Source organism: Xiphophorus maculatus, chromosome 8 (assembly GCF_002775205.1).
Source record: "Xiphophorus maculatus strain JP 163 A chromosome 8, X_maculatus-5.0-male, whole genome shotgun sequence".
Classification (NCBI taxonomy): domain Eukaryota; kingdom Metazoa; phylum Chordata; class Actinopteri; order Cyprinodontiformes; family Poeciliidae; genus Xiphophorus; species Xiphophorus maculatus.
The window spans coordinates 4037792-4064594 of NC_036450.1; the positions used below are offsets into that span (position 1 = coordinate 4037792).

A 26803-nucleotide genomic window follows, 5' to 3' on the forward strand; every position below is an offset into this window, starting at 1 on the left:
ACCCCCCCCTCAAGGGCGGCTACCAGACGCCCACAAAACAAAAACACAACAAGGGTGGGCGGAGGGGCGCTGGACGGGGGGCCAGAGTCCAGAAAAAACAAAAAACAACCCACCGTTGTGGGCGGAAACACAGGAAGGGCCAAGAGTCCAAAAAACAACAAAAAACTACCCACAGGGTGGGCGGAGGCAAAGGAGGCGGGAACCACGGAGGTGGTCCGGCGGTCGTCCGCGGCGCCGGAGGCGGGAACCACAGAGGCGGTCCGGCGGCCGTCCGAGGCGCTGGAGGCGGGAACCACGGAGGCGGTCCGGCGGCCGTCCGCGGCGCTGGAGGCGGGAACCCCGGAGGCGGTCCAGCGGTCGCCCGTGGCACTGGAGGTGGCGACGAGGAGTTCCGGGGGCCGCCCACAGACGGCGACGACGAGCCCCCCGAGGCAGGGTCTCTGGTGGAGCACAGGGGGTCTCAGTTGGAACGCGGGGGGTCTGGGTCTCGGGAGGAACGGACAGAGTCTGGGTCTCAGGTGGAACGCAGGGGGTCTGGATCTCAGGTGGAACGCAGAGGGTCTGGGTCTCAGGTGGAACGCAGAGGGTCAGGGTCTCAGGAGGAACGCAGAAGGTCAGGGTGTCAGGAGGAACGCAGAAGTTCAGGGTCTCAGGAGGAACGCAGCAGGTCAGGGTCTCAGGAGGAACACAGGGAGTCTCTGGAGGAACACAGGGAGTCTCTGGGGGAAGTCCAGGGCGAAACCTCGGAACCGGCTGCGGAGGCGAGCCGGGAAGCCTTGGAACCGGCTGCGGAGGCGAGCCGGAGCGAAGCCTTGGAACCGGCTGCGGAGGCGAGCCGGGGCGAAGCCTGGGAACCGGCTGCGGAGGCGAGCCGGAGCGAAGCCTTGGAACCGGCTGCGGAGGCGAGCCGGAGCGAAGCCTTGGAACCAGCTGCGGAGGCGAGCCGGAGCGAAGCCTTGGGGCTGGCTGCGGCTCCGGAAAGCGACGAGGGGTCGGGTGCACCGGCGGCTCACGTCGCTGTCTCCGAGCGGGCAGCGGAGGTGGCGGCTCCGGAAAGCGACGAGGGGCCGGGTCTACCGGCGGCTCACGTCGCCGTCTACGGGCTGACAGCGGAGGTGACGGATCCGGAAGGCGAGACATTGACGTTGACATTGACGTTGACGAGGACCCGACGAGGAACAAGGAACACAGGTGGAGTTAAATACATGGGAGGGTAATCACAGAAACGAGACACACCTGGGAACAATCAAGGGGAGGACAGGACAACGAAGAGACTTAAGGACACAGAAAACTCTAAATAAACACAGAAAAACACAGATCCTGACACCTTGGGGGTTTTGCTGGACTCCCGTTCTCGCCTGGGGTCCCATCATTTTGTTGCAGTATTGCTGAAATAAGTGAAACATTTCTCCTCAATACAATCACTAAAATGGTCGATTGGTAAACTACCTGAAAGAGCTTTGCGCACGTCTGAACTGGTCAGTGATATTGCAAGCAATGAAAAATATGCAGAATTGTGTTACATACAATTCTGAGTTGATGACATCACAGACTGCATCGCCAGTGGCATCACAGAATCTGCCTTTGCTGGCGGTGTGACATCATTCCACCACCAAATATCTCACTATTTATTCTTGTTTACATTCAAAATAGTCCATGATTCACTCGTTTTTATCCAAAGTCATTTCCGTTTTGGGCCAGATCAAAAACCTGAATGTTCATAAAGGGCCTGTTGTGCCAGAACATATTGATAAAAACCAATGAAACTGTTAAAATATCAATAAATAGGTGTTTCAGCATCAATAAGTGTTTCTTAAAATAACATAATATTGAACATCTTTTCACACTAATCAGTTCATCCAGGATTGTTTTTGTGCTTTTCTGCTAGCAACATCACAGATTTCGTGGCGCTAATTTAGAAATATCTGTAAGAAATTTTTTACAATATTTGCGCTAACATATGATGTTAAATGTGATCTTTTATTAATCTCTCTATCGGTCATGGACTATAACTTGACATCAGGTCAGGCTGAGACAGCAGGCACTTGAACCCAAATGTTTATGGACAATTTTGAGAAAAAATGTTGATGAACTCAGAAAACATGTTGATAAACTCAGAAAACATGTTGATATACTCAGAAAACATGTTGATAAACTCAGAAAACATGTTGATAAACTCAGAAAACATGAGGGGACCTGTTGATTTTTGTTTGAATTTGCGGTTATTTGTAAAAACTGGAGGGGCCCATTGCTATGATTTGGAGTCTAGAGGGCCACATAAAACGCTATGGCGGGCCAGATTTGGCCCTCGGGCCTTGAGTTTGACACACGTGCCATATATGATAATCTATAGAACTTTTTTCAATATCTAAACATTTTGAAGTTAATTTTGCTTGTTTAGTGAAATATTTATTTTCTTTTGTATTGTGGAAAAAGGGAGTGTGAAAGAAAATTTATAATAAATCGATGTAAACAATATGAAAAAGTAAAATATAAAAACTAAAACTATTGATTTATAAATCTTGTTGAAAGTTGGTTAGGATTGATTAAGCCTCGTTGTTAATATCAGGCTTAAATTTCAAAATTGTAAATGAGTAAATGTTGTAATGTACTAATATTGTTGTGGTTTGTTTATGTTGTCATAGCAACTGCCTAGCAAGATGGCTGGCAGTTAAAACAATGAATGTTGTAATCTATAGTTTCAGTATGTTTTTGTTAGCTTTTTAAAGGCAAGATGTAGTTCTTATTATAAATAGTTTATAGTGAGAAAATAAATGTGTGTATTTTTTATCTGGTTTCAACTGTAAATAAACTTTTCCAAATTTTAATCTTCTAATCAAAGTTAAATTACACATTAACACAAAACTGTTCAGTTTAAATGTCAATAACTAGAAGCAAAGTTTAGTGCTTTAATGATTAAACACAAAATTAAAGCAACACTTTCACATTTTTTATTGTGAAAACCGCAAATTCGCATAAGACGACCAAGCAAGAATTTCACAGGATGAACTTACGTTTTGCGGAGGTGTTTAATTTAAAGTCAGAGTCAGATCAAGCAGCAGAGAGGTGGCAGCTTGTTCCAGACTCATTATTTACAACTTTAAAAACTAAAATCAGTTGGAAACATCAGGAATTTGGTCCATTAAGAGAAGTAATAATAAATGTAAACATTACTGCTGTTAATTGAGTAAAGTCTGTTTCCACTAAGAACTGTGAGCGTTTCCTCCAGTCTGAGTTCGGCTTTAATCTCCTGCAGGAAACCAAATCTCCACGTCTGGACTGGAGTCGCCATGGCAACAACTTTCCAAATGTAAGGATAGTGGATCGAGACCGCATGAAAGCTGATGAGTTGTTTTTATTTAGTGTTGCTCTTTATAGCAAAAGTGATTAGATATGTTGTTTTGAAGCAACAATCTTTAGTTTAAATTAAAACTTTATGTTATTGGCAAATCAACAAAAAACTCTTCAGATAGAGGAAAAATACTGTATGGAGGAATAAACGTGCCTCAATCAAGATATAAATAATTATTCATATCATAGTTGTCACCTTAAACAGATTAGCTAACAAAGCTAACATCTTGTATTCTACATATGTAAAGATTTTAATTTTTAGATAAGAAATATGTAGAAAATTATATCTTTATGTCAGTTTTATTTTCTACAACATAGTATTAGGTCCACACTAAGAAAAACATATAAAAATAAAATTACAAAATAAGTGTATCTGTTGTCATGTGTGTGACATAATCTTGGTGAGCCAGACTAAAATAAGAGATAATAAGAGATAAAATAAGCATTCTGAGACAACCTACCTGAAAACCAAACCTAAATATGAGAAGAAAGTCGACATGGAGTAAGTACTGGATGAGATCATTGGGGAACCCAGAGCTCATCAAAATGTCCCACTATCTAAAGTGCAATGAACCGGCAGGTGAAGGATTCAGTGGACAGACCAGCATCCCATAACATAATGCAAATACATTATTATTATTACGTAATAATATATACACCACAAAATGAGTTTATTATAGACTTTGTACATTGTCAATGCTCTTCTGATTCAACTAAATAATACAATTTTAAAGTATGCACTGTGAGTAGTATTTTACCTTAACATGCGTTGGGGTCACTACAGTGGACAGATATTTTCTTATATGTATATATGTTTTTCTGTTATAAATGCACACAGACCACTAAAGTGAACATTAGTGCATCATACAATACACTGCCATCTACTGGCCATCCACCTAAAGTACAAGAAAATTTAGTTAAATCCAACTATGGCAAACAGACAAAATAATGCTGGACAAATCAGTAATATCCAGTATCTCCTTCTCCTGTATGTAAAGTAATCCCTAAAAATAATAATACTGATGTATTATCCAAATAACAACTTTGTATTTGGAGAAAATTACAACTAATCACTTGTCCACTAGAGTGGACATCATGCATCAGTGGCAATATTTTTGCAGGTACTGATATCATTACTGTGACTATAGTTCTACAAACTGTACCATTTCCAGCAAGTATTTTGGCTGTAAAAGCACGGACCTATATTTTAGTTTTTAACTTGAAGATTTTGAAAGGAAAAAATGTCCATTGTTTCCGTTAAGAAGTAAAGTTTTTATACTTTGCTGGCCAGTGGCAGGAGTAGTGACAGAGATGAGGATGATGAAGAACCTTTGGACACTGAGGTAAATCAAGATGTTGAGGGACATGAAATAACTGAAGATGCAGCAAATGACAGAATATAAACCAGTATGAATGTCAAACCAGAAAAGAAAATGTGGCCTTAGCAGAACAGGAACTGGAGACATTTCCAGGAATGAATATGGAAACTCGTCATACCTCAGACACCCAAGGTCAAGAATGTATTGATCATCAGAGCAGGTCTTCATCTTGACATGATATTAAGTGTTTTTTTACTTCTTGGAGACAATGAATCTTTTACATTTCAAGGCATCTGTAGCTTGTGTGATAATAAATGAGGATTCATCCGGCAGCTCAAGTGTGCCAGTCTCATCCCATCACCATCAAACCTCAGACTGCTGAGTAAGGCAGTGATGTCTCTAGGAACATCCTGCATGGTCTAGTTTTCTGCCTTGTTGTAACGTCCTCCTTAGCATGTCAGTGTCCTGCTTAGGCCTTCTAATGAGCCATCATTTGGTCCAGGTTTGTTGAATCAGGGAGAGAACTAAAACATGCAGGATGGCGGCCCTCCAGGACAGACTTTGGACACCACTGGTCTAAGGCACCACATGAGATCAGGCTGAGGCCTGGAGAACACTGGCCATACATCACTGATGCCAAAAATATCAACATGCATTGAACCAGCCTGCACACAAAAAACTAAATACATTTTCATCCAATGTGATGTTTGCAACCTCAGTGCTTTGAACATTTTCATACAAGATACATTTGCATTTTTATAGGTTTATAAACAAAGAGACTGAACTGTCATCTTACAGAAAACTGTCATGTTCAATATTGTTAGTTTTGTAAAATTGAAAATGTCCACAATAATATCATACTGTCTAAGAGGAGCCAAGATAATAATAAAATGAGATCAAGATGTTTAATGAAAGTAAGTGAATAAAGTGATGTAGTAGTGAACATTAGACTATGATGAGAGCTGAATGCAATGTTTTATTTGTATACATTCTGTTAACTAATGTCAAAATATATTCACATTATGATATACAGCATTTCATTAGTAAAAAAATTAAAGCGCATGTTGTCCACCTGAGTGGACATTTGGGTAAATCCTAGAAATATATATATATATTTTTTTTTAAATTCTTTTCACACCAATTTTATGTCTTAAGAAAATCAAAAACACTTTGGAAAAATAAAACTGACTTTAAAAAAATCATAATTAATGCATGAAAGGGTTCAGAGATCTTACCTACCAACAGCCATCATGATCTACAATAAACCTTTGAAGACTTTGAATTTATTAGTTACAACATTTTATTTCTCTTTGGGATCAATTAAGTATTTTTGAGTTGAATTTGAATTAGCTGGATGAAAATAACCAGCGCAGCAATAATTCAGATCGGTTTCTTCTGGAGAATTTGTGTTGGATTTATAAAAGTTTCACCAGATCTTCACTCTATAATTGTATGGAAACATTAAGCAATCTGAATGATAAATGAAAGTAAAAAACCAAGAGAGAAACAAAACATCCTGAGATTCATTGTGAATCTTTGACTGGAAACAGAAAAAACAACAAGTTGATCCAGTTATAATCCTGGAATAATCCCAGGGTTGTGTGAAAAGTTTAACCAAGAAACAGTTTGGATCCATGAAAATATGTTTCTGTACGAAACAGACATGTAGAGACTGAACTATCTTTTAATCAGTGAGAGATTTTCTAGCAGGAGGAAAATCTTTAGACTCTTTAGACTCTTTAGACTCAACTCAGCACAGAAACACTGAGGAACCAGAACTGAACCAGAACCCAAATCCAGGAATCAGAGGTTCAGTGAATGTGGTGTTGAAGGTGTGGAGGAGGATCAGTGAGTCAGAGGAAACTCTGTAGAAGGACAGAATGCCAGCAGGACAGTCCACATACACTGCTACTCTGTTAGAGACAGAGGAGGAGGAGAGACGAGTTTTTATGTTATTGTACCAGACAGAGTAACCAACATCAGAGCATCTCAGACTCCAGGAATGATCATTCCATCCAAACCAACAGTCTCTACTGTCTCCTTTCCTCCTGATTCTTCTGTAACTCACTGATATATAAACTGTTCCTCTCCACTCAACCTCCCAGTAACAGCGACCAGTCAGACCAGTTCTACACAGCAGCTGAGGCCAGTAATCAAATCTGTCTGTATGATATGGATATGATTGAAGCTCCTTCACCCATGTCACCTTCCTGTTGTCTTCAGACAGTTTGAGCTCTCTGTTCACTGTGTTTGTGTCGATGGTGAGTTGACATGAATCTGATGGAGAGAACAAACACAATCCAGCTGCAGTTATTGATCATTTATTGACACTTTGATGATGACTCCTGAATGAGTGATGTGACAGTTTGAAGATGGTTGAATGTGAGCTGCTTTGTTGTCATGAATCAGATGAAAAACACACTTACACTTCCTCAGACCTGGTGTCAAGAATGGGACTCCAGCAGGCTCCACCCTGAAAGGAGGAGGGGGGTCAGACCATCAGTCTCTTTCAGCACTTCCTCTACCAACCAACACCACCAGGTGGCGCTGCACACATTTACAATGAGACCCAGAAGAAGAAACAGCATCCTGAATCCAGCAGCTGCAGTAACAGGTTGTAAAAGTAATCCTCCCTCCACTGCAGAAGTTCTGGATGAGCTGATCTTGTCTTTTTTATCTTTCTCAGTAAATTTATCAGAACTTTGGATCTGAACGAGTTCCTCTACTCTCATTTTTACTTTTTCTACTTTTTTTCATCATTCACTGCAATTCTTCCCTCCTTCTGGAAAACATGGGATTTCTTTTATTCCCTGATTGCTTTCATACGTTTGATCATTTTCCAGATGTCGCCTCCTGGTGGAGATCAAACTGTCAAATAGATAAAGCTACTAAACTTCTAGATCTCTTTGCCTTATGAATAGTTTTATTCACTTTTTCATGTGTTTTATATTTTAACCTAACAACTTCATTAAATTTGAAAGGTTTGCTTGAAATCTGAAGTTATTTATTTCACTCAGAACTTTTAAACATCCATCTGACACCATGGAGCTGCTTTTCTTCTCATCTTTGCTTCTGGGGGCTGATTGGTCTGAAGCTCCATCCAACATTGTTTTAATGTCTTTTCTATCCTCAGTAAATCATCATAGAAATCTAACAGCTGAACTCCTTAGACTCCTGAATGAGTGATGTGACAGTTAGAAGATGGTTGAATCAGAATAAATTCATTATTATTTCAGTTCCTATTTAGCTCCATGCACTCCACACGTTCTTAGTCAGAAGAATATTCCACAATCAGCTGAAATCTTCCTAGACACTAGAGTTAAATCAAGGACTGATCCATTTCCTGGATCAACATGTTTTTGTCTCTTTTCCATCATTCAAACATCATCAGTTCGTTCCCTCTAAATGTTCTTCTGCTGCTCTTTCAGTTACTTTCAGTGTTCTGTTTCCATCCCATTGTTTTCCATATGCATTAAAGTTACCACATGTTACTGATAATAATAGTTATATCTTTACTGATCAGTTCCTCTACTTATTTTTCTGAATGTAGATAATCATTTCTAGATGTTGCTCATCCTCCTCTTGTTCCTTTCTTCCTGTCACTGAAACATTTAGACTTGATCTAAAATCTATATTTGCTCTCAGCCATGTCTCTTTATTACCAAATATTAGCGACGGTCAAACAAAGTCACTGATCAGCTGAATAGGAGAACCATTGTTTTTTGGGGGGGTTTTTTCTCCGAAGAGTTCTTGCGGCGCTAGTGGCTCGTATTTTTTCCACAGTAGGCAGACAGGAAGGAGGGAAGACATGCGGCAAAGGTCGTCGGGACCGGGAGTCGAACCCGCGACGTGCTAACCCCCTGCGCCACCACAGCACGCCCCTGGAGAATCATTGTTGACGCTCCAGCTGATCAAAACTTCAATCCAAGCTGCAGTTAGGATGATTTTATTTTCCTCAATATCATCAAAATTCAAAGGCAGAACATCAGTGGATATCAGATATTTGTGTCCAAAAGCAGAATTAAAACCAGATCTGCAGGTTTAAACAGTGATCAAAGACAAAAACATACTAGCTTGAAGCGGTCAGTAAAAAGTAAACCTCCCCCATCACCCACTGACTAAAGTCACCAGGTGAGCAACAGGTGATCTATAATCACTAATAACACCATGTGATCCTGCGCTACGCCTATCCACAACACCAATTCTGTCTGATTTGTGATGTAATTCATCTGCATATTTTTTACTTCCTGTCCATCAGCCAATCAGCTTCTTGTATTTTCTCAGTAAATCCATCAGTGGAAGCCCCGCCCAGCCCATGATGCTCCTGGTTTGTGAAGACAGAGAGACAAACTGAACTCTGATAGGAAACAGTTTCAAACTAATTTTCTCTCTCCAACCTCTTGGTTCTACATGGAGCTATATTTGGCCCCCTGCTGCTCTGACTACCATGTCATTGTGGTTCCAGTAGATGGGTCGGTTTCCCAGGTTCATTCAGCACCATGTGAAAGATTCCTACAGTTTTTAATTGGATGTAGTTTGCAAAGTTACAGAGCCAAAATTACCAGCAGTATTTATAATTTAACTGTAATAAATACAAGCCAAATACTGAATTAGCATAATAAATTTTAAGCTTCAAACTAAATGTTTCCCAGCAGACTGACTAAAGACATTTCTCCCTCTTCCTCCTCTATCAGACCTTCTCTGCTCCTGCAGCAGGTTCCTCCATACCTGAGAGCTTCCAGTCTCCAGTGTGGATCCTTCAGTCCAGCCGACAGCAGCTTCACTCCTGAGTCTCCTGGATGATTGTAGCTCAGGTCCAACTCTTTCAGATGGGAGGAGTTGGAGGTCAGAGCTGAGGCCAGAGAAGCACAGCCTTCCTCTGAGACCAAACAGCCTGATAAGCTGCAGACACACAATTCATCACATGATGAGAACATGAGGACATTGAGGTAGAACCCAAGATCTGAACTGATCATTTTCACACGAGGCAAACACTCAAGGAATGATATTAATTATGGTATTAATATCATAAAATGGTAAGAAAACTTTACTTCATTCTGTAGGAAATAAAAATCTAAATTTGTCATTTGTAAAATGGATGAGAAAGTCTAACAACTGGTTGGAGGAAGAATCTGCAATAATGCTTCTTTGTACACTGAGGATGCAGCAATCTGTCAAGTGTCCAGCGTTACACTAACAGTTAAAGCCTGATCCCCACCTTTCTACATTCCTCTCTTCTTGGTTCTTTCAGCCTGGAGTAAATGAAAACCAGCTGAGTTTATGTGTCAAGACTTAGCATGATTAGCCTCATCACAGTCAGACATTTACTGATGTTATAATCTGCTACTGAAATAAAATTTACAAAATCTTATAGCAGCCAAAGGACAGAAATCTGGTTTCACCAGGATGGAGAACATTTTACCTGAGAGTTTCCAGGTTGCAGTTTGGACTCTTCAGTCCAGCAGAGAGAAGCTTCACTCCTGAATCCTGCAGGTTGTTGTTACTCAGGTCCAGTTCTCTGAGACTGGAGGACTGGGAGCTGAGAACTGAGGACAGAACTTCACAGCTTCTCTGTGAGAGGTTACAGTCACTCAGTCTGAGGAGACAGAGAGAAAAATCTGTTATTAATCCATCAAATGTATGTGTTACTTTCCAGTCAACAATATTCTTCTTGGACTGATTGAACAGTAGCTGCTGTATTGTGCCTGCAACTTTGTTGCATGTTTACGTTAATTAGGTGAATTTATAACCAGATATTTTTTAAATTTTGCCAGATCACATAGTATTTCTAATTAATGCAAAAAATAAACAACCAATTCAGGTGATCAGCAGAGATCGACCTCATGGGTGATCGGTATCGGTATCGGCAGCAATAAACCTGATCAGAGCATCTGTAGAATTAATGCATTTTATTTTGGTTATGTTGGTGAAAATGTTGGTTTTATGCTGAGCAACAATTGTTGCCAATGGAAAACTGCATAGTCTGAATTATACAAATATGGCCTATTTATACATATAAAAAATAAGAAAAATTATGACATGCACAACCTATTATAACAAAGAATAATTACAAGAGTGTTCAGAAATATTTTAGATACATAAAGATTCAATTCCACATCCTGCAGATGTCATTGTCTCAATTTGCCGAGTGACCTTTGACCTCATTTGGTCATTTCATCAGTGGGGCAAGGTCAGGTGAAAATGTTAGAATGAATAAATTTGCATCTTGGAGAACATTTTCCCTGTTCCACCAGACCAAGAACTACACCTTTGTTCTGTCCTAAACTAGTTTCAGGCATGGCATCATCTTGTAGCTTCATTCAGTGCAAAGACCCACTTTGTGGAAAGGATCAGGTTTTGGGAGGTGATTTGGGGAGGGGTTCAACTGTGGGAATGACAGTGATGTAGAAAACATCATTTTGAGGTTCCTTCAGGTCTAGAAGAGCTAAAATATCTGATGGTTTTAAGCTGTGAGGAAACCAGGCATATAGAATAAACAGCAAACCAATGGACACCTAGCATAGTGCTGTCTATGTATTATGCTAGAGGCAACAATTGTTGCTATACTTACATTCACTCTTCTTATGATCAAAAGATGAATGAAGGGATATAATTTTCTTTATACATCAATAGAAGACACTTGAAAGAACATATGTTCAAAATATTTTGTTCATATTTGTTTATTTAAATATTTAACTGACTTCCTCTTGTACAGGTTTGTGACAAACATTTATGTCCAGCGTCACACACAGGAAGTAAAGAGGTCTGGTCATGTGACCTTTCACACTGGATACATGAAATTGATATAGCTTAGAGTAGACATATTATTATTTTATTTTAAAACATTAAGCAGCTGCCAAAAGTCAAAAACAATTTACTGTATTTAGAGCTTCTAGAAGTTAGAAAAATGTCTGGCAACAATTTTTGCTGGTGGGATTAAAATACACTAATAATTTGATTTATTTAACTGTCATAAGAGACAGAAGTGGTTTCAGAATGTCAAGTTATATTTTCAGCATGGTATTCATTCATTTATTAATACCACGGTTTCAGACCAAATATTTCAATTGGAAACTACATTTTTAACTTCAAACTAAATGTTTTCCAGCAGACTGACTAAAGACATTTCTCCCTCTTCCTCCTCTATCAGACCTTCTCTGCTCCTGCAGCAGGTTCCTCCATACCTGAGAGCTTCCAGTCTCCAGTGTGGATCCTTCAGTCCAGCCCACAGCAGCTTCACTCCTGAGTCTCCTGGATGATTGTAGCTCAGGTCCAACTCTTTCAGATGGGAGGAGTTGGAGGTCAGAGCTGAGGCCAGAGAAGCACAGCCTTCCTCTGAGACCAAACAGCCTGATAAGCTGCAGACACACAATTCATCACATGATGAGAATATGAGAACATTGAGGTAGAACCCAAGGTCTGAACTGGTCATTTTCACGAGAGGAACACACTCAAGAAACTGGAGATTCACCTGTTAATAACATAATATAGTAATAAAGCTGTATTTCATTCTGTAGGAAATAAAAATCAACATTTATCACTTGTAGAAGGGACGAGAAAGTCTAACAACTGGTTGGAGGACAAATCTACAGTAACGCATCTTTGTGTACCTAGGATTCAGCAATCTGTCAAGTGTCCAGCGTTACACTAACAGTTAAAGCCTGATCCCCACCTTTCTACATTCCTCTCTTCTTGGTACTTTCAGCCTGGAGTAAATGAAAACCAGCTGAGTTTATGTGTCAAGACTTAGCATGATTAGCGTCAGATTTAAACACCTATTGAGACAGATTAAACAAACACAAGAAAGACAAGAGAGTTAGATTCTTTTGTACTCGTGAGGAGAAAAGCCTGTTATGTTTGTTTTCATGTATGTATGTTTTCAGTCACACAGCTCTTCCATTCTGAAAACATACGTGTCTGTTCTCCCTTTTTATTGCTGTTAGGATCCCTGTTACAGAGAGCGTCTCAAAGGGGTGGGGAAAACACTTCAATCACATAATTGCAACGTAAATGCTAGTCACTAACAAATATCTACATGGTATCTACACACTAGATTATTCTGTTCCAGACACAGGATAACACAGAGCAAGTTGTACGTCTTCATGGCAACAGTTTTATAGCTATCTAACAGGTCAAGGATGCAGAGGTTTCTGCTGAGCGATAACCCTGTTGAAAACAGTTGTCTGCTCTTCCTCAGAGTGTCATGATATGCGGTGTAGATGGTGGTGAGGCAGACGCAGTGGACCCAGGTAAGATGAATAATGAATTTAATAATGCAACACACAGTCCAAAACAGTCCCAATGCCGGGCAGCACGGCCGAGCTAAAGCCAGGGCTCGACGCCGGTAGCAACCGGTAAACGAGGGATGAAAAATAGACTGGGCACACAGGAACGGAACGACAAGGGCGGCAAGTAACGACGAGGACCCAACAGAGACGCAGACACACAGGTGGCATTAAATACACGGGAGGGTAATCACAGAAACGAGACACACCTGGGAACAATTAAGGGGAAGACAGGACAACGAAGAGACTCAAGGACAAGGAAAACTCTAAATAAATACACAGACAACACAGAACATGACACAGAGAGGCCTTCTGAGAAAGGAATCAAAGTAATTCAACAACACAGAAACATTCTTTATGCTAAGATGAAACAAAAAAGGAATAGAAGACAAGAACATTATAAAGGCACATGAAACAACAAATATTTGATAATAATATATACAATTTACCTAACAATTAGACTCATCAAAGTCAGACATTTTTAATTTTATAACATTTACATCATCTATAGCAGCAGTTAATGGACAGCAATTTCGTTTCACCAGGATTGAGAACATTTTACCTGAGAGTTTCCAGGTTACAGTTTGGACTCTTCAGTCCAGCAGAGAGAAGCTTCACTCCTGAATCCTGCAGGTTGTTGTTACTCAGGTCCAGTTCTCTGAGACTGGAGGACTGGGAGCTGAGAACTGAGGACAGAGCTTCACAGCTTCTCTTTGAGAGGTTACAGCCACTCAGTCTGAGGAGACAGAAAGAAACGAACGAATGTAAAATGGGGTGGAGGGGAGGCAATAGACCAGGGGATGAAAGTAAGAATGGGGGGGAGCAATACGAGATATTTACAGCACCTTTGTTCGTCACACTCAGAGACGAACGAAGCAGTTTCCCGCCATGATGATTTCCACCACCCGTTTGTTGAGATCAGGATGATATAAAATTTATTGTGCAGTTCGTCCGTAAAGCTGGACTTAGACTGTAACCATCAACTACTCAGCCACCTGCCATGTTCAATCTATCCGCTCACCTGTATAAATACTCCCACAGAGCTCTTTCCGCCGTTCGCTCTGAACGAGCAGCTCCTGGAGAAGAAAGGCTACTGTTCTCCAGGCATTGCATCAGTCATTTTAAGGATGCTTATTGGTCCCCCCAAAAACGATGAAAACCCAGGCATTATTATCAATCAATAAAATTCCCATGGGCCAAAATTGAATATTGGGCATTCTGCCGCTAACATAAGGTCAACAACTCAGAGGCGAAAGTCAGAGCTACGCATAACACAAGTAATGTACCGGTCGGAACATGGTGCGCTAAATAATAAAACATAAATTAACGAAGCTTCGAGGCAGGTAAATTTTCATAGAGGAATATTAATAATCGAGGTACTCTAATCATTCGAGGAATCATTCCAGCCCTACATTCTACACCTTTTTGTTGTGAACTGCTTCATTGTATAGTCCTCCAGTCTTAAAGGACAGAACAACAGGTAACAAGGGAGCTGGAAAGAGAATTATACAATTCCATAAGGAACTAAGTGAATCATATTTCAATTTTAACATAAAGAGGAGGTCTTTTACTACTTGAATATGTAACATTATGTCCAGCTGGTGAAGGAAGTCTGTCTCCCTGACCCCTCAGTTTGACATTTTGAAGAGACAATGCACAGATAAATAAACTGAAACATGAATATATATTTACCTCATCAAAAAGCAGATTTCTATCAAAATAAATGCAGTAACAATTTGTGTCCTTACAGAGCTTTGTTGGAGGCTTTAACCACTGGCAGCAGCTTCAGAAGAACCTCCTCTGAAGCAGAGTATTTCTTCAGGTCAAACACATCCAGATCTTTTCCTGATGACACTAAGATGAAAACCAGAGCTGACCACTGAGCAGGAGACAGTTTATCTGTGGAGAGACTTCCTGAACTCAGAGACTGTTGGATCTCCTCCACTAGAGAACGATCATTCAGTTCATTCAGACAGTGGAACAGATTGATGCTTTTCTCCGCAGACACATTCTCATTGATCTTCTCCTTGATGTACTGAACTGTTTTCTGATTGGTCTGTGCACTACTTCCTGTCTTTGTCAGCAGACCTTGTAGGAGTCTCTGATTAGTCTGCAGTGAAAGTCCCAGGAGGAAGCGGAGGAACAAGTCCAGGTGTCCATTTGGACTCTGTAAGGCCTGGTCAATAGCTCTCTGATGGAGAGATTTTAGGTGAGATTTATTAAGTAATGAAGATTTCTTAGATCTTTGTGTTTCTTTCATCACATCAGAACCAGTGTTGATAAAGGTCAGATGAACATGAAGAGCAGCCAAAAACTCCTGAACACTCAGATGGACGAAGCAGAACACCTTGTCCTGGTACAGACCTCTCTCCTCTTTAAAGATCTGTGTGAACACTCCTGAGTACACTGAGGCTGCTCTGATATCGATGCCACACTCTGTCAGGTCTGATTCATAGAAGATCAGGTTTCCTTTCTGCAGCTGATCAAAAGCCAGTTTTCCCAGAGACTCAATCATCTTCCTGCTCTCTGGACTCCAGTGTGGATCTGTTTCAGCTCCTCCATCATACTTGACCTTCTTCACTTTGGTCTGAACCACCAGGAAGTGGATGTACATCTCCGTCAGTGTTCTGGGCAGCTCTCCTCCCTCTCTGGTCTCCAACACATCCTCCAGAACTGTAGCAGTGATCCAGCAGAAGACTGGGATGTGGCACATGATGTGGAGGCTTCGTGATGTCTTCATGTGGGAGATGATCCTGCTAGCCCGCTGCTCATCTCTGAATCTCTTCCTGAAGTACTCCTCCTTCTGTGGGTCATTGAACCCTCTGACCTCTGTCACCATGCCAACACACTGAGGAGGGATCTGATTGGCTGCTGCAGGTCGTGTGGTTATCCAGAGGAGAGCAGAGGGAAGCAGTTTCCCCCTGATGAGGTTTGTCAGCAGAACGTCCACTGAGGTGGACTCTGTAGCATCAGTCAGGATCTCCTTGTTGTGGAAGTCCAGCGAAAGTCGACTCTCATCCAGACCATCAAAGATGAACAGAACCTGGAAGTGTTCAAAGCTGCAAAATTCTTTGGTTTCAGGAAAGAAGTGATGAACAAGTTCCACCAAGCTGAACTTTTTCTCTTTCAGCACATTCAGCTCTCTGAACGTGAATGGAAATATGAACTGGATGTTCTGGTGGGCTTTGTCTTCAGCCCAGTCCAGAGTGAACTTCTGTGTTAGGACTGTTTTCCCAATGCCAGCCACTCCCTTTGTCAACATTATTCTGATTGGTTGATCTCTTCCAGGTGGGATTTTAAAGATGTCTTCTTGTCTGATTGTTGTTTCTGGTCTGTGTGTTTTCCTGGATGCTGTTTCAATCTGTCTGACCTCATGTTCATCATTGACCTCTCCAGTCCCTCCCTCTGTGATGTAGAGCTCTGTGTAGATCTGGTTCAGAAGGGTTGGACTTCCTGCTTTAGCAATCCCCTCAAACACAGACTGGAACTTCTTCTTCAGACCAGATTTAAGTTGATGTCGACAAACTGCAGCAAATTGTTCTAATAACACAAAATGTAAAATCAGTAACTAAACAAAATTATTTTCTGAAGATGATGTTAATAAATGTGATTCCATCTTTTCAAACATCTGTAAATGTGTGATTTATCCATCAGGTCAAATCTTTGTGGAAATCCTCTTACTGCTCTGCAGACGGTCAGCCAGCTCCTCCTGCTTCATCCTCCTCAGGAAGTTCAGCGTGATCTTCATCATTGCCTCTGTGTTGCTCCTTCTCTGCTCTTCATCCTCACCTTCCAACACATCATCATCCTCTCTCTGATTCTCTGAACATTCTGGGTCATCAGGACTCAGAACCTTCTGAATCTTTTTCAGCTCATTTTTCACAAAAGTGACAATATTGTCCTCCAGCAGCTGCAACAGAATAATAGATGAAGGAAACATCAGACTGAAATCATGGAGCCAAACACCAGATGGATTTTGGACAGACTGACAGTCCTCTGATCTACAAAGTGCAGCATGGAGATGACTGTGAACAGAACTCATGGAAAAATAGATGTTGTTCATGTACAGACCATAAATATGGAGTCCAGATGTGTTTGATGCTGCTGGGCAGACGGACCACTGGCAACCTCTGAGATCTGCTGGTCCATTCTATGGAGGAACCAGGAACAATTAGGAAATCACAAAATATTCATCCAACAGTTAACAGGTTAAATCATCAAACATTTTACAATAAAAGCCTGTAAAGCAGAAAAATAGATCACCCCATAAACACAATACAGAAACGTTAGTAAGTGGAAGATGAACTACAAAGATGAAGAAACGCAACACCAGAATTACCCTATAGACATTTTAAAAAGTTGGTGCTGAACTTGGACTTCAAACAGTCCACAGTCTCAGCAGATTTCATGCTGGTGGAGACAGTGTCCCAGAGCTTGGGAACAGTGGAAGTGAAGGCTCTGTCCACATAGGTTTTCAAGACAGTGTGGGATATCCATCAGGTTCTGATGAGTAGATCTCAGGTGATGGGGACATGGAGGAGATCTGTGATATTTGGATGTGTGTCCATGTGGGATCCTCTCCTGGATGTTGTGAGAATTTTAAAATGGATCCTGTAGATTCCTGGAAGCCAGTGAGCTCACATTGTATCTGTCCACACAGAGACAATCTGAAGGTAAAGGTCCATTAAGTGATACCTTAATGTGAGCAGTGAACCAGATGATCCAAGTAGTTGTAAAGATTTAATGTTGCTGCTGATTCCACTAAGAAGCAGCAGAACATCTGTTAGTCAACATCAGCTCAGTTTATTTGAGTTCCAGAATGTTCTCCCCAACCATATCATGAAGCTTTCCTTCCCTGCTGAATTGATCTCATGATGCACACAAGAACCAATTTCTGATGGACCAGACTGGCTTTAACAGATATTTCCCAGTGGGAAATATGTCCCACATGGAACATATTAGTCTGACATGGAGCCAGAAAGCAGCACAACATCATCATCATCATCATCATCATCATCATCAACACCCCAGAGGTTAATATATAAAGGTGCTTTCATTAGAATAGAGCTGTTGATTTCTGTAGATAATGGATCAAACCTCTGTAAATATAACAAATAACAATAACATAATAGTTTGTGTCCTGATTGAGGGTTTTCCTTGTTCTTTCCATTTTATATTTTAGATGTTACAGCAGGAAAGTGAGTTTATTCTGGTTAGATATTTTGTTTCTTGTTATTCATCAGCAGTAACTTCTCTTTTTGTTGGCCTCTAGGGAGGAGTATCACTACATGAATGATTGTTTATTTGATATCAGGGAAACATCTGGAAATCAGACCGGATTTCTAGATTTCTGTTAACTAGATGGACCTGGAGAAACTATGGGTAGAGACTGTGGATCTAAGCGGACCTGATTAATTCTCCAAGTATCTTTCATTAATTTACCAACAATCCAGTTGGACTTCATTGCAGTCATTGGAGACTATGGTAGCCAGTATGAAACTGGCTGTAGTAGCCAATAGTTACAGTTAAGTAATAGTTAAATGTTGACCCATTGCTGCTTTTTTTCTAACATCAGCTGAGCGGCTCATGTTATACCTGTTGATTGCATGTAAAGTCAATCCCAGAGATCTTCTTTGTTGTTCAAATTCCAATTTTATTCCAGTCAGACGAAACCATTTGTGAACAAAATCCATTTAATCCAGTATACACGGCAATAGCATTAACAATGACTCTGCCACAGCAGTCAAAAACATGTATGCCCTTCTTGGTTCAACACCTGTCAACTACCTGTCACCTCGTGGCTCATATTGTGGAGGCCACAGCCCCATCTAGTGACTAAAAACCCCAAAATACACATATTTGGCTCCTATTCGCTGGCCCCTAATTGGCATAATAAACAAATATGCCAATTCCCAAAACAATAATACAGGAGAAAGTATGTGACACAAATGTGACATTAACACATTAATTTAGAGACCATATAACATGCAACGTTTGGAATTTGGTTTCTCAATAATATTGGACTTAGTCTTACCTTAGTCTTACCTCACTTACCTCACGAAACCATGACCATCTGAAAACATTTCCAAAACCTATCCAAAATGCCAGGATCCTCGAGGTGCAGAAGGATCCATTATGACCACAATATCTCCAACAGCAAGAGTTTTCCTCCTTTCATTCTATTTCTGCCTTTCTTGAAGCAGAGGTGAATATTCTCGAACCCATCTCTTCCAAAACAGGTGAGCCAAGTATTGTACCTGTTTTCATCGTCTTTTTCCATACTGATCCTTCAGCTTATGTGTTCCATGAGGAAGTGAAGGCTTTCCTCCGAGCAAGAGCAGATGATTGGCGGTAAGTGGCTCCAGATCATTTGGATCATCTGAGAGGGTTGTAATAGGGCAATCGTTCAAGATGGCTTCTGCTTCACCCAATACTGTACTCAACCCTTCATCATCAAGAGTTGGCTGACGCAGCACTGAGTTAAGGTCTGGAGGAAGCCTTGCAAAAGGTAAGTCAGCCATTTTTGTATTAAGGGTTGACTGTTGTACTGCCTGCAGATGCTGCACTCACCAATAACCTTTCTCACAGCAGAATTTCCCTTCATAATCCAGAACCTTTTTTTTTTACAGCCGACAGTGTGTGTGCCAGTCCTGCATGTCCAAGAACTTGATGAAAATGCCTGAGGATTAACTTAGAGATGTGTTGTTCTTTGATGTGTTGTGCCAGAATTATTGGATATTTTACGTCTTCTGGCACTGCACTTCTATGAAGCCGGCCTCCAACTCTTAAAATGTTATCCTTCAAAACAGGATCCAACACATAGATGGCGCTCATACAGCTCACTTTAGAGTTGTGTGGCAAAGCCCTGTTGTGTTCATTTGATGCAGAACTGGGTTCTTGTCCATTAAAGGGTCCAGCTGTTTTCTCCTTCTACATTTCTCCTTTAAGACACACTTCAGCCTTAGGTACCAGGCCGTTGCTCTTTCAAATCTTCTCCAGTCTGAAAAATGTGCAATAAGCTGGTCAGGAAGTGCAGGAATGTCAAGGCCAATGATGTTAACTGCAGCCTCCTTAATCTCTTTGTCTCTGACATCCAATGCTACATCAATCACCCCTTTAGGCCAGTTTTCATCATCTTTCCACAGGGAATTCTGGTGCATTCATGATGTTCAACCACAGCCAGTAGATGCCAGGACCAGAGACCATGCTCAGCAAACTTGTGGAGAAGCAATGCACTAATGCTGTGGTCACCTTCCTTATCAGGATTACCTGCCAGGTGAATGACTCCACCAGCGTGGCCGACTCTCGAGGTGGGCTGCTGAAGATGGCTGATGAAGATGACCCTGAGGTTGAACATGTGGCTCCATGCTGAGCTCAAGCTGCAGTGGTTTGACAAGCTGCTGATGACTGAGGAGCAGCTGCCCAGGCTACCATCTTCAACAGCTGCACCACACTGGAGATCCTGTGTTTTCTGCTGATCATGTTGCAGTCTCCGGCTGCCTCACTTCAAGCTGATGCAGTAAAGCATCGTAGCATGCACAACTTGTGGCAACACCAATATTCTGCGGGGGGTTACTGAAGATATGATGTGTGGAGGACGACAAGAATTCTGGTGACAGCTGGAAGAAGCAGTCCACTAGATAGCTTAGAACACACATGGACATATTTAATAATTGTTATGGGGTGATGTTTATATTATCCCAAGAGAAGGAACTGTCGAGAATAAATAAATACTGTGTTTTCCTTCTATCTAGTTGCTAAGCAAAACCTACAGGAAATTACATGCAAAGGAGAGCTCTGCTTAGAAGAAATGACACACTAGGGAATGCCCTCTTTGGGGCGTAGCTTAGATAGAGGCTAACAAAAGAAGTTACTAACTGTTGCTTGTTGCTATTTTGACTGTTAGCTCCTAATGGTAGCATGTCAGCATGGCCAGCAGTATTTCGGTATTAATAAATGGAATTCATGAATTCAACTCACTGACACTTCTTCAACCTCGTACATCACAAACTTAGCATGGAGAACGGATAATTCTCTTCAGTAATACACAGAACTATTCACAGATAACACTCCATTCCACCTGGCTGTTTCAGCTTCATGTTAAACTGGAAAGCATCAGTCTTCACACACCACTCCAGACCCAAAGCTCTATGCTTTGGAAGCTTATCAATATCCAGATCCAACATCTTTCAATCTTTAGCACTCTGCTCTTCTGAGATGGCCTGCAGAACATAACAATAGTTGTTTGTCCACTTTTCCAATGTGAAACCTCCTTTTTCACACAGAGCAAAAATATCTTTTATGAGATGCATAGCTTCCTCTTCTGTGGCTGCACTTTCGAGGCAATCATCAACATTAAAGTTCTGTCTAATACTTTCTTGATGAAACAGAGCTTTAATGTCTCCTATTATGGCTCTTATTGACTCTGAATTTCATAAGAACTCTCAGCAGAGTGTTAGTGAGGTTGGGGCCTGGCAGCAACTCACTATTCAAAGATAACCCTAAATACTGCAACACAGTCAAACACCACACATAGAGCTCTCTTTCTTGGATGGTAAACCCCATGGTACCATAGAATGTACCAAATTCTTTCATTGTCACAATGCAAAAGATTCTCAGGAAGATGTTCTGCATACTTGCATGAAGTGATGTTGTTCCACATACTCCACATACTCCTGGTGAAAGTTCTGATTGAACTTCAATCTTTTCCTGAGACTTTGTATTCTCTAGCCCTTTTTGCACTGCAGGGTCTGGCCTGGCCCAACCGTTCGACCCGGTCCTATTGGTCCTATAGTCCTGATTGTTTTACATTGCATTGCAAGGACCCATTGACCACCCAGCCATGTAAAGTTCTGAAGGCATATGGACCATTATCTTGACTGTTAATAACTTTCCAAGGTTCCGATAACCTTGGAGCATTGGTACCAATGAATAGATCAACCTCAGAATATATGGATGGCATGTGAACTCTTGACAAATATGGTCATTTTATTAAATCTTCAGATGTTGTCATATCATCTTTGGTCGCAGGCATTTGTCTTTGTGTAATAACCTCTGGCAAAGGATAAAATGTATTGCTCTCCAGCCCAGCCACCTCAAGATTACACAGAGAAAATGCTGGACTTATTTTAGCTTGGACCATTGTTCGAAAAAGGACTTGTGTTCGCTTTCCAGTGAGGTTCAGTTGATGCATCAGCCTTTCAGAGCAAAATGTTCCAGTGCTACCTGGATCCAAGAAGACATATATTTTTGGATGGCACATTGTCCTTTCATTGCTTTAACCTTTACATGGAGCACAGACAGCATTCCACCATCCTTACCAGCCCCTGTATGGCTGCATTCACAATTGATGGGGGCTCCTGTAGTCCTTTTTCAAACTCAGCAGAAATTGTCTCTCTTCTTTTATGTAGCACAGTTGGATGACTTTCATTACAAATTTCACAAGTTAATCATGCTTCACAAATCCTGCTGATGTGGCCTCACTGCAGACAGCCAAGACATAATCCTTTTCTTCTCAACAGAAAGACTTTGTCCTTATGAAGTTTTCTCATAATTTTTTTGCATTCTTCTAGTGGGTGAGGTTCTGAACAACAAGCTCAACAGCCATCACTTCCTCTAGCTGCAGCATGTTGATAATCAACCTCTCCCGAATCACTCACAGATGTCACAGTGCTGGCCATTACATTCCCCTTGGTCTTGATCCCAGGTTGTTGCTGTTGACGACTGATGGATGTTGTACTGAAACTGTAATCTTTTAATTCTCTGAAGAAACTATCTGAAAAAATCTTGACATGTCACTTGATAAATGCAACCATATCACTGAATCCTGCCCGGTATCCAGTTGTCTCCATTATATCATAAGCTTTACTTTTTCAACACTCTCGTAACTTATATGGCAGCTTAGCAAGGATTGCTCTCATATTTACGGGCATGTCCAGCTCCTGCATGTACTCCAGCTGTTCTATTACATTACAGCAGCCACACAAAAATAAAGAATAACTCTGTAATGCCCTAATGTCCTCAGTTCTTATTGTTGGCCAAGACAAAAGCCTTGTTAATATATGCAGTTGCAGCTTTGTAAGGGTTTCGAAAATGTTCCTGCAATAAAGTCTTTGCTACAGTATAGCCATAATCTGGATCCATATGCTGACAACTGCGCATCAGCTCACGAGGTTGACCTTTAGTAAATTGTTCCTGGTAGTACAGAGAGTCCGCATTGGTTGTTTTGATTTCAACTCCTTGTTTGAAGGCTTTAATAAAGGCTCTGTACTGCAGAGGATCACCATCATAAACAGGTATGTCACGTGGTGGGAGAGTCATACTCTGTTGCTGCTTTACCAAGGCTGCTGTGATTTCAGTTTGTCTGCTCATGATGGTAAGAAGTTCTCCAGGTAATTGTAAACTGTTTGATGGTTGGGTTATATTCTCATTATGTTTGAAAAGCTCTTTTGATTGTATTTGGGTTCCACTGGCTTTATGTTGACACCCCACAGGGTGCTGGTTTGTTGCTACAGTTCTCTTTGGTCTTACATCCATAGGTTTATTTTCCTTTGATGCCATCTTTAATTCACTTCTTTGTTTAGTCTGGTTTACATCATCCCTTTGAATTGTTGGATTTTCAATTTAATTTTTAGGAAGAAACTCTTTCACAGAGGGGTCTAAACTTTGCTTTAATCCCTTTTCCTTTGTATTCTTTTATAGTATGAGCTCACTGAGTTTGATGTTTGTGAGGAACATTCCAGCTTTAAATTATACATTTCCATCTGCAAGTCAGATTCAGCAACTCAGTTTCCAGTGCAAGCGTCTCTTTTATTTTCCTCAGTTTCTCCTCCTCTTCTTCAATAGCATGTCTTTCTTTTACAGCCTTCACACTGGCCAAAACTGAGGCCCTTTCAGCTGCTGCCTTTAACTTTACAGATGAAGTGATGCTGGAATTAACACTCCTTTGTGAATGTTCACTAACATTTGACACACTGTCAGCAGGATTTACACCATCATCATCATTTTTGCTAATAAAAGTTTGAGAGACCCACTTATCTACCCCAGAAATAAACTCATTATTAGGAATCATATTTGCTTTAAACCATACTTCATGATTTTCTTTTTCATCATGTGGCAAAAACCTCAGAAAAGATTCATGCAAACATTTGGCATCATCACAGAATTTAGTCAACATATCAAGAAGACTTAAAAACGTTGTTTGTTCACCTTTGGACAGTTAATCATGAATTTCTTTTCTTATATTACCCTTTTTTCATTTTGATTTTTGTTCTTTTTGTAATGTTTCAGGTTTTTCAGCAAATGCCTTTCTGTTAATTCAACAACACGTTTTTGAGATTCCCCACCAATAGCTATTTGTTCAGTCTCAGTATTTTTGTCCATTTCCATAGTATCAAAGTCCACTTGAAAGACAAACGCGCAAAAAAAAACAATACTAGATGAGCCTCAAATGCAAAGAGGCAATGGCCAATATTATTAAACGTCGTAATTACCAATGCATTGGTTTGAATGCACAAGAAAGGCCATCAAAGGTGCAACATACCTCATAGGGCGCCTGTTGACATTCTGTGATTCAATCCACAATGACCTTCAAAGACCCAGGTGCTCCATCCAACGATATGATCCTCCTCAATCACTGACAGTATGCCACCACATCCATCCGATCCATTGCTGTGGCGGTCCGGTCCAATGGGTTCACATCCTTTCAGTCACTGACAGTATGCCACTGTGACCATCCGATCCTTTTGTGCCGTGGCCACAGCCTGATGCTTTAGCTCTGTAGCAATAGTCCAGCTAGCAAACACTTCACCAGCTCATAGCAGCCCAAACTGTCTCAGTCTGCTCCACATAGTCTCCATCGCTTTGTTCAAAGACATCGGAGTTCATTAAAATCCAAAAAGGGCAAATTTTTGACAGTATACTAGCCAGTTTAATACCGCAGTGGTTAAGCGTTGATCCGTTGATGTTTTTTTTTTATGTTTTTTTTTTACCCCTCCAGGCGGTCTTTTGTGGGCTTTAGTGTCCTTTATATGATAGTAGGCCGACAGGAAACGGGGAAGGAGAGGGGGGAAGAGATGTGGCAAACGTCGCCGGGTCCGGGAGTCGAACCCGCGACGGCCGCGTCGAGGACTCAAGGCCTCCAAATACGGGTCACGCCAACCGCTACGCCACCACGGCACGCCCCCGTTGATGTTTTTTTATGACTCGCTGAGCGGCTAACTTTGTACCTGTTTACCTGCGTGTAAAGTCAATCCCAGAGATCTTCTTTGTTGTTCAAATTCTGAATTTGTTCCAGTCAGATGAACCATTTGTGAACAAATCCATTTATTCCATGATACATGGCAACAGCGTTAACAATGACTCCGCCACAGCGGTCAAAAACTTGTATGCCTTTCCGGGTTCAACACCTGTCAGCTCTTGGTTCATATGCTGGAGTTCATAGTCTCATCTAGTTACCAAAAACGCAAAATACACATATTTGGCTCCTATAGAGACCAATGAAGTCCATGATACAATGTTCCTAAATTGATTATTGGACCATGTAAGCATGGAGACATCAATGTCATTGATGTATGACATATTAAAAGAAAATAACCTAATATTCAGTATAATGTTCCCATTACAACAGAACCCAACAGAACTTATCATCACATGGCCACAATAACAGATATAAACAGAACAGTTATAGCAGTTAAAAGCATCTCACCTCTCTGATGGTGGAGATCCAGGAGATTTAAAGTGAGTGATCACAAACTTTGACCTGTCACTCTTAAAGGACACACAGCTGGGTTCTGGTTCTGGTTTGAGTCTCTGATGGATCCTGACAGAAACATGATGATTAAAACTTAATCAGCAAAGAGGAGCAGCAGCAGCTTCATCACCACGTCTATTCTGGCCTGATATAGTGAACGCTGTGTGAAAAGGGCTGTGGACAGTTAGAGATGGTGACCTCACCTCTGACCTTTGCTCTGGCTCTCATCTTCCCCACACAGAGTGGTTTTAGAGGGAGGGACTCCCTCCTCTCTGTCCTCACACTCATCCATGCTGCTGAATTCACATCAGCTCACACACACTTTCTACCTTCACCTGCAGAGGAAACACACATCATTCATCTGCACATCAACTCTGATCATCCTTTACATCATTAGAGCTGGAAAAAGATCAGCTGCTCCTCCTCTGATTGGCTCTTCTTCTCTGCTTCATATCAGTGTCAGGTGAATGCAGTCAGACAGCAGAGAGGCAGAGGAAGCTGCCATCAGCTGCTGCACTTCTACTATCAGTCCACTAGATGGAGACATGGAGCAACATTTACATTCACTGATTCAACCTGAACAACAGGAAGTATTTTAGTTAGTTAATTACTAAACTCTACAAGTGGATTGTCAGCTGCATCAAAGATAATTTGACTAAAGTGAACACATTTCAACAGTACTATTTGATAATAATAATATACATTAACATTTTAGTTTTAAAAGAAGCAACAAGACACTGTTGTTTCTGAGTTTAACAGTGGAGACCAGAGTTTGATTCCAGGAAATGAAATCATGAAGCAGTTTGTTCAGAGAATAAAACAAAGAAACATCAGCTGTTCATCATTCCAGTTCTAAATAATCTAATAATCCTCCAGATTAACCTTCAAACAGCAGAGAGATGAAACTTTCAACTGAAATCATAAGTGAACATGTTTTCTAAACATCAGAGAGCAAAAATTAGCAGGAAAATTCCTAAAGTAAAAGTTCAAGAAGGAAAAAATCAAACTTAAAATTTGTTCAAATGGTCCAAAGATTTGATAAAGAGAATCTGAACAACAAACTGAGACTCAACTGAACCACAGCAGAACCAGACTGG

At 41.0% G+C, this 26803-nt stretch overlaps 1 protein-coding gene across 1 annotated transcript; it reads right to left on the reverse strand.

The window, feature by feature from the left end:
* Positions 1-5626: 5626 nt before the first annotated feature.
* LOC111609428 (NACHT, LRR and PYD domains-containing protein 3-like) lies at positions 5627-25935 on the reverse strand. The gene is made up of 10 exons (XM_023337886.1): positions 25910-25935; positions 25662-25775; positions 17027-17105; positions 16637-16865; positions 14704-16495; positions 13518-13691; positions 10093-10266; positions 9399-9572; positions 7097-7143; positions 5627-6947 (listed from the first exon to the last, which is right to left on the reverse strand). Exons 3-10 carry the CDS (start codon positions 17102-17104, stop codon positions 6421-6423), a joined length of 3195 nt encoding a protein of 1064 aa, XP_023193654.1. The 5' UTR covers position 17105; positions 25662-25775; positions 25910-25935; the 3' UTR covers positions 5627-6420.
* Positions 25936-26803: the final 868 nt, after the last annotated feature.

What these genes read in the sequence shown, in the direction of transcription:
- LOC111609428 (XM_023337886.1), bottom strand. Translation starts at nt 17,104, where the DNA reads ATGGACCAGCAGATCTCAGAGGTTGCCAGTGGTCCGTCTGCCCAGCAG. An exon ending in AAAGCCTCCAACAAAGCTCT is followed by an intron (nt 13,692 to 14,703) that starts GTAAGGACACAA and finishes CTGTCTCCTCAG; the next exon opens with ACTGAGTGGCTGTAACCTCT. An exon ending in TGCAACCTGGAAACTCTCAG is followed by an intron (nt 9,573 to 10,092) that starts GTAAAATGTTCT and finishes GTGTGTCTGCAG; the next exon opens with CTTATCAGGCTGTTTGGTCT.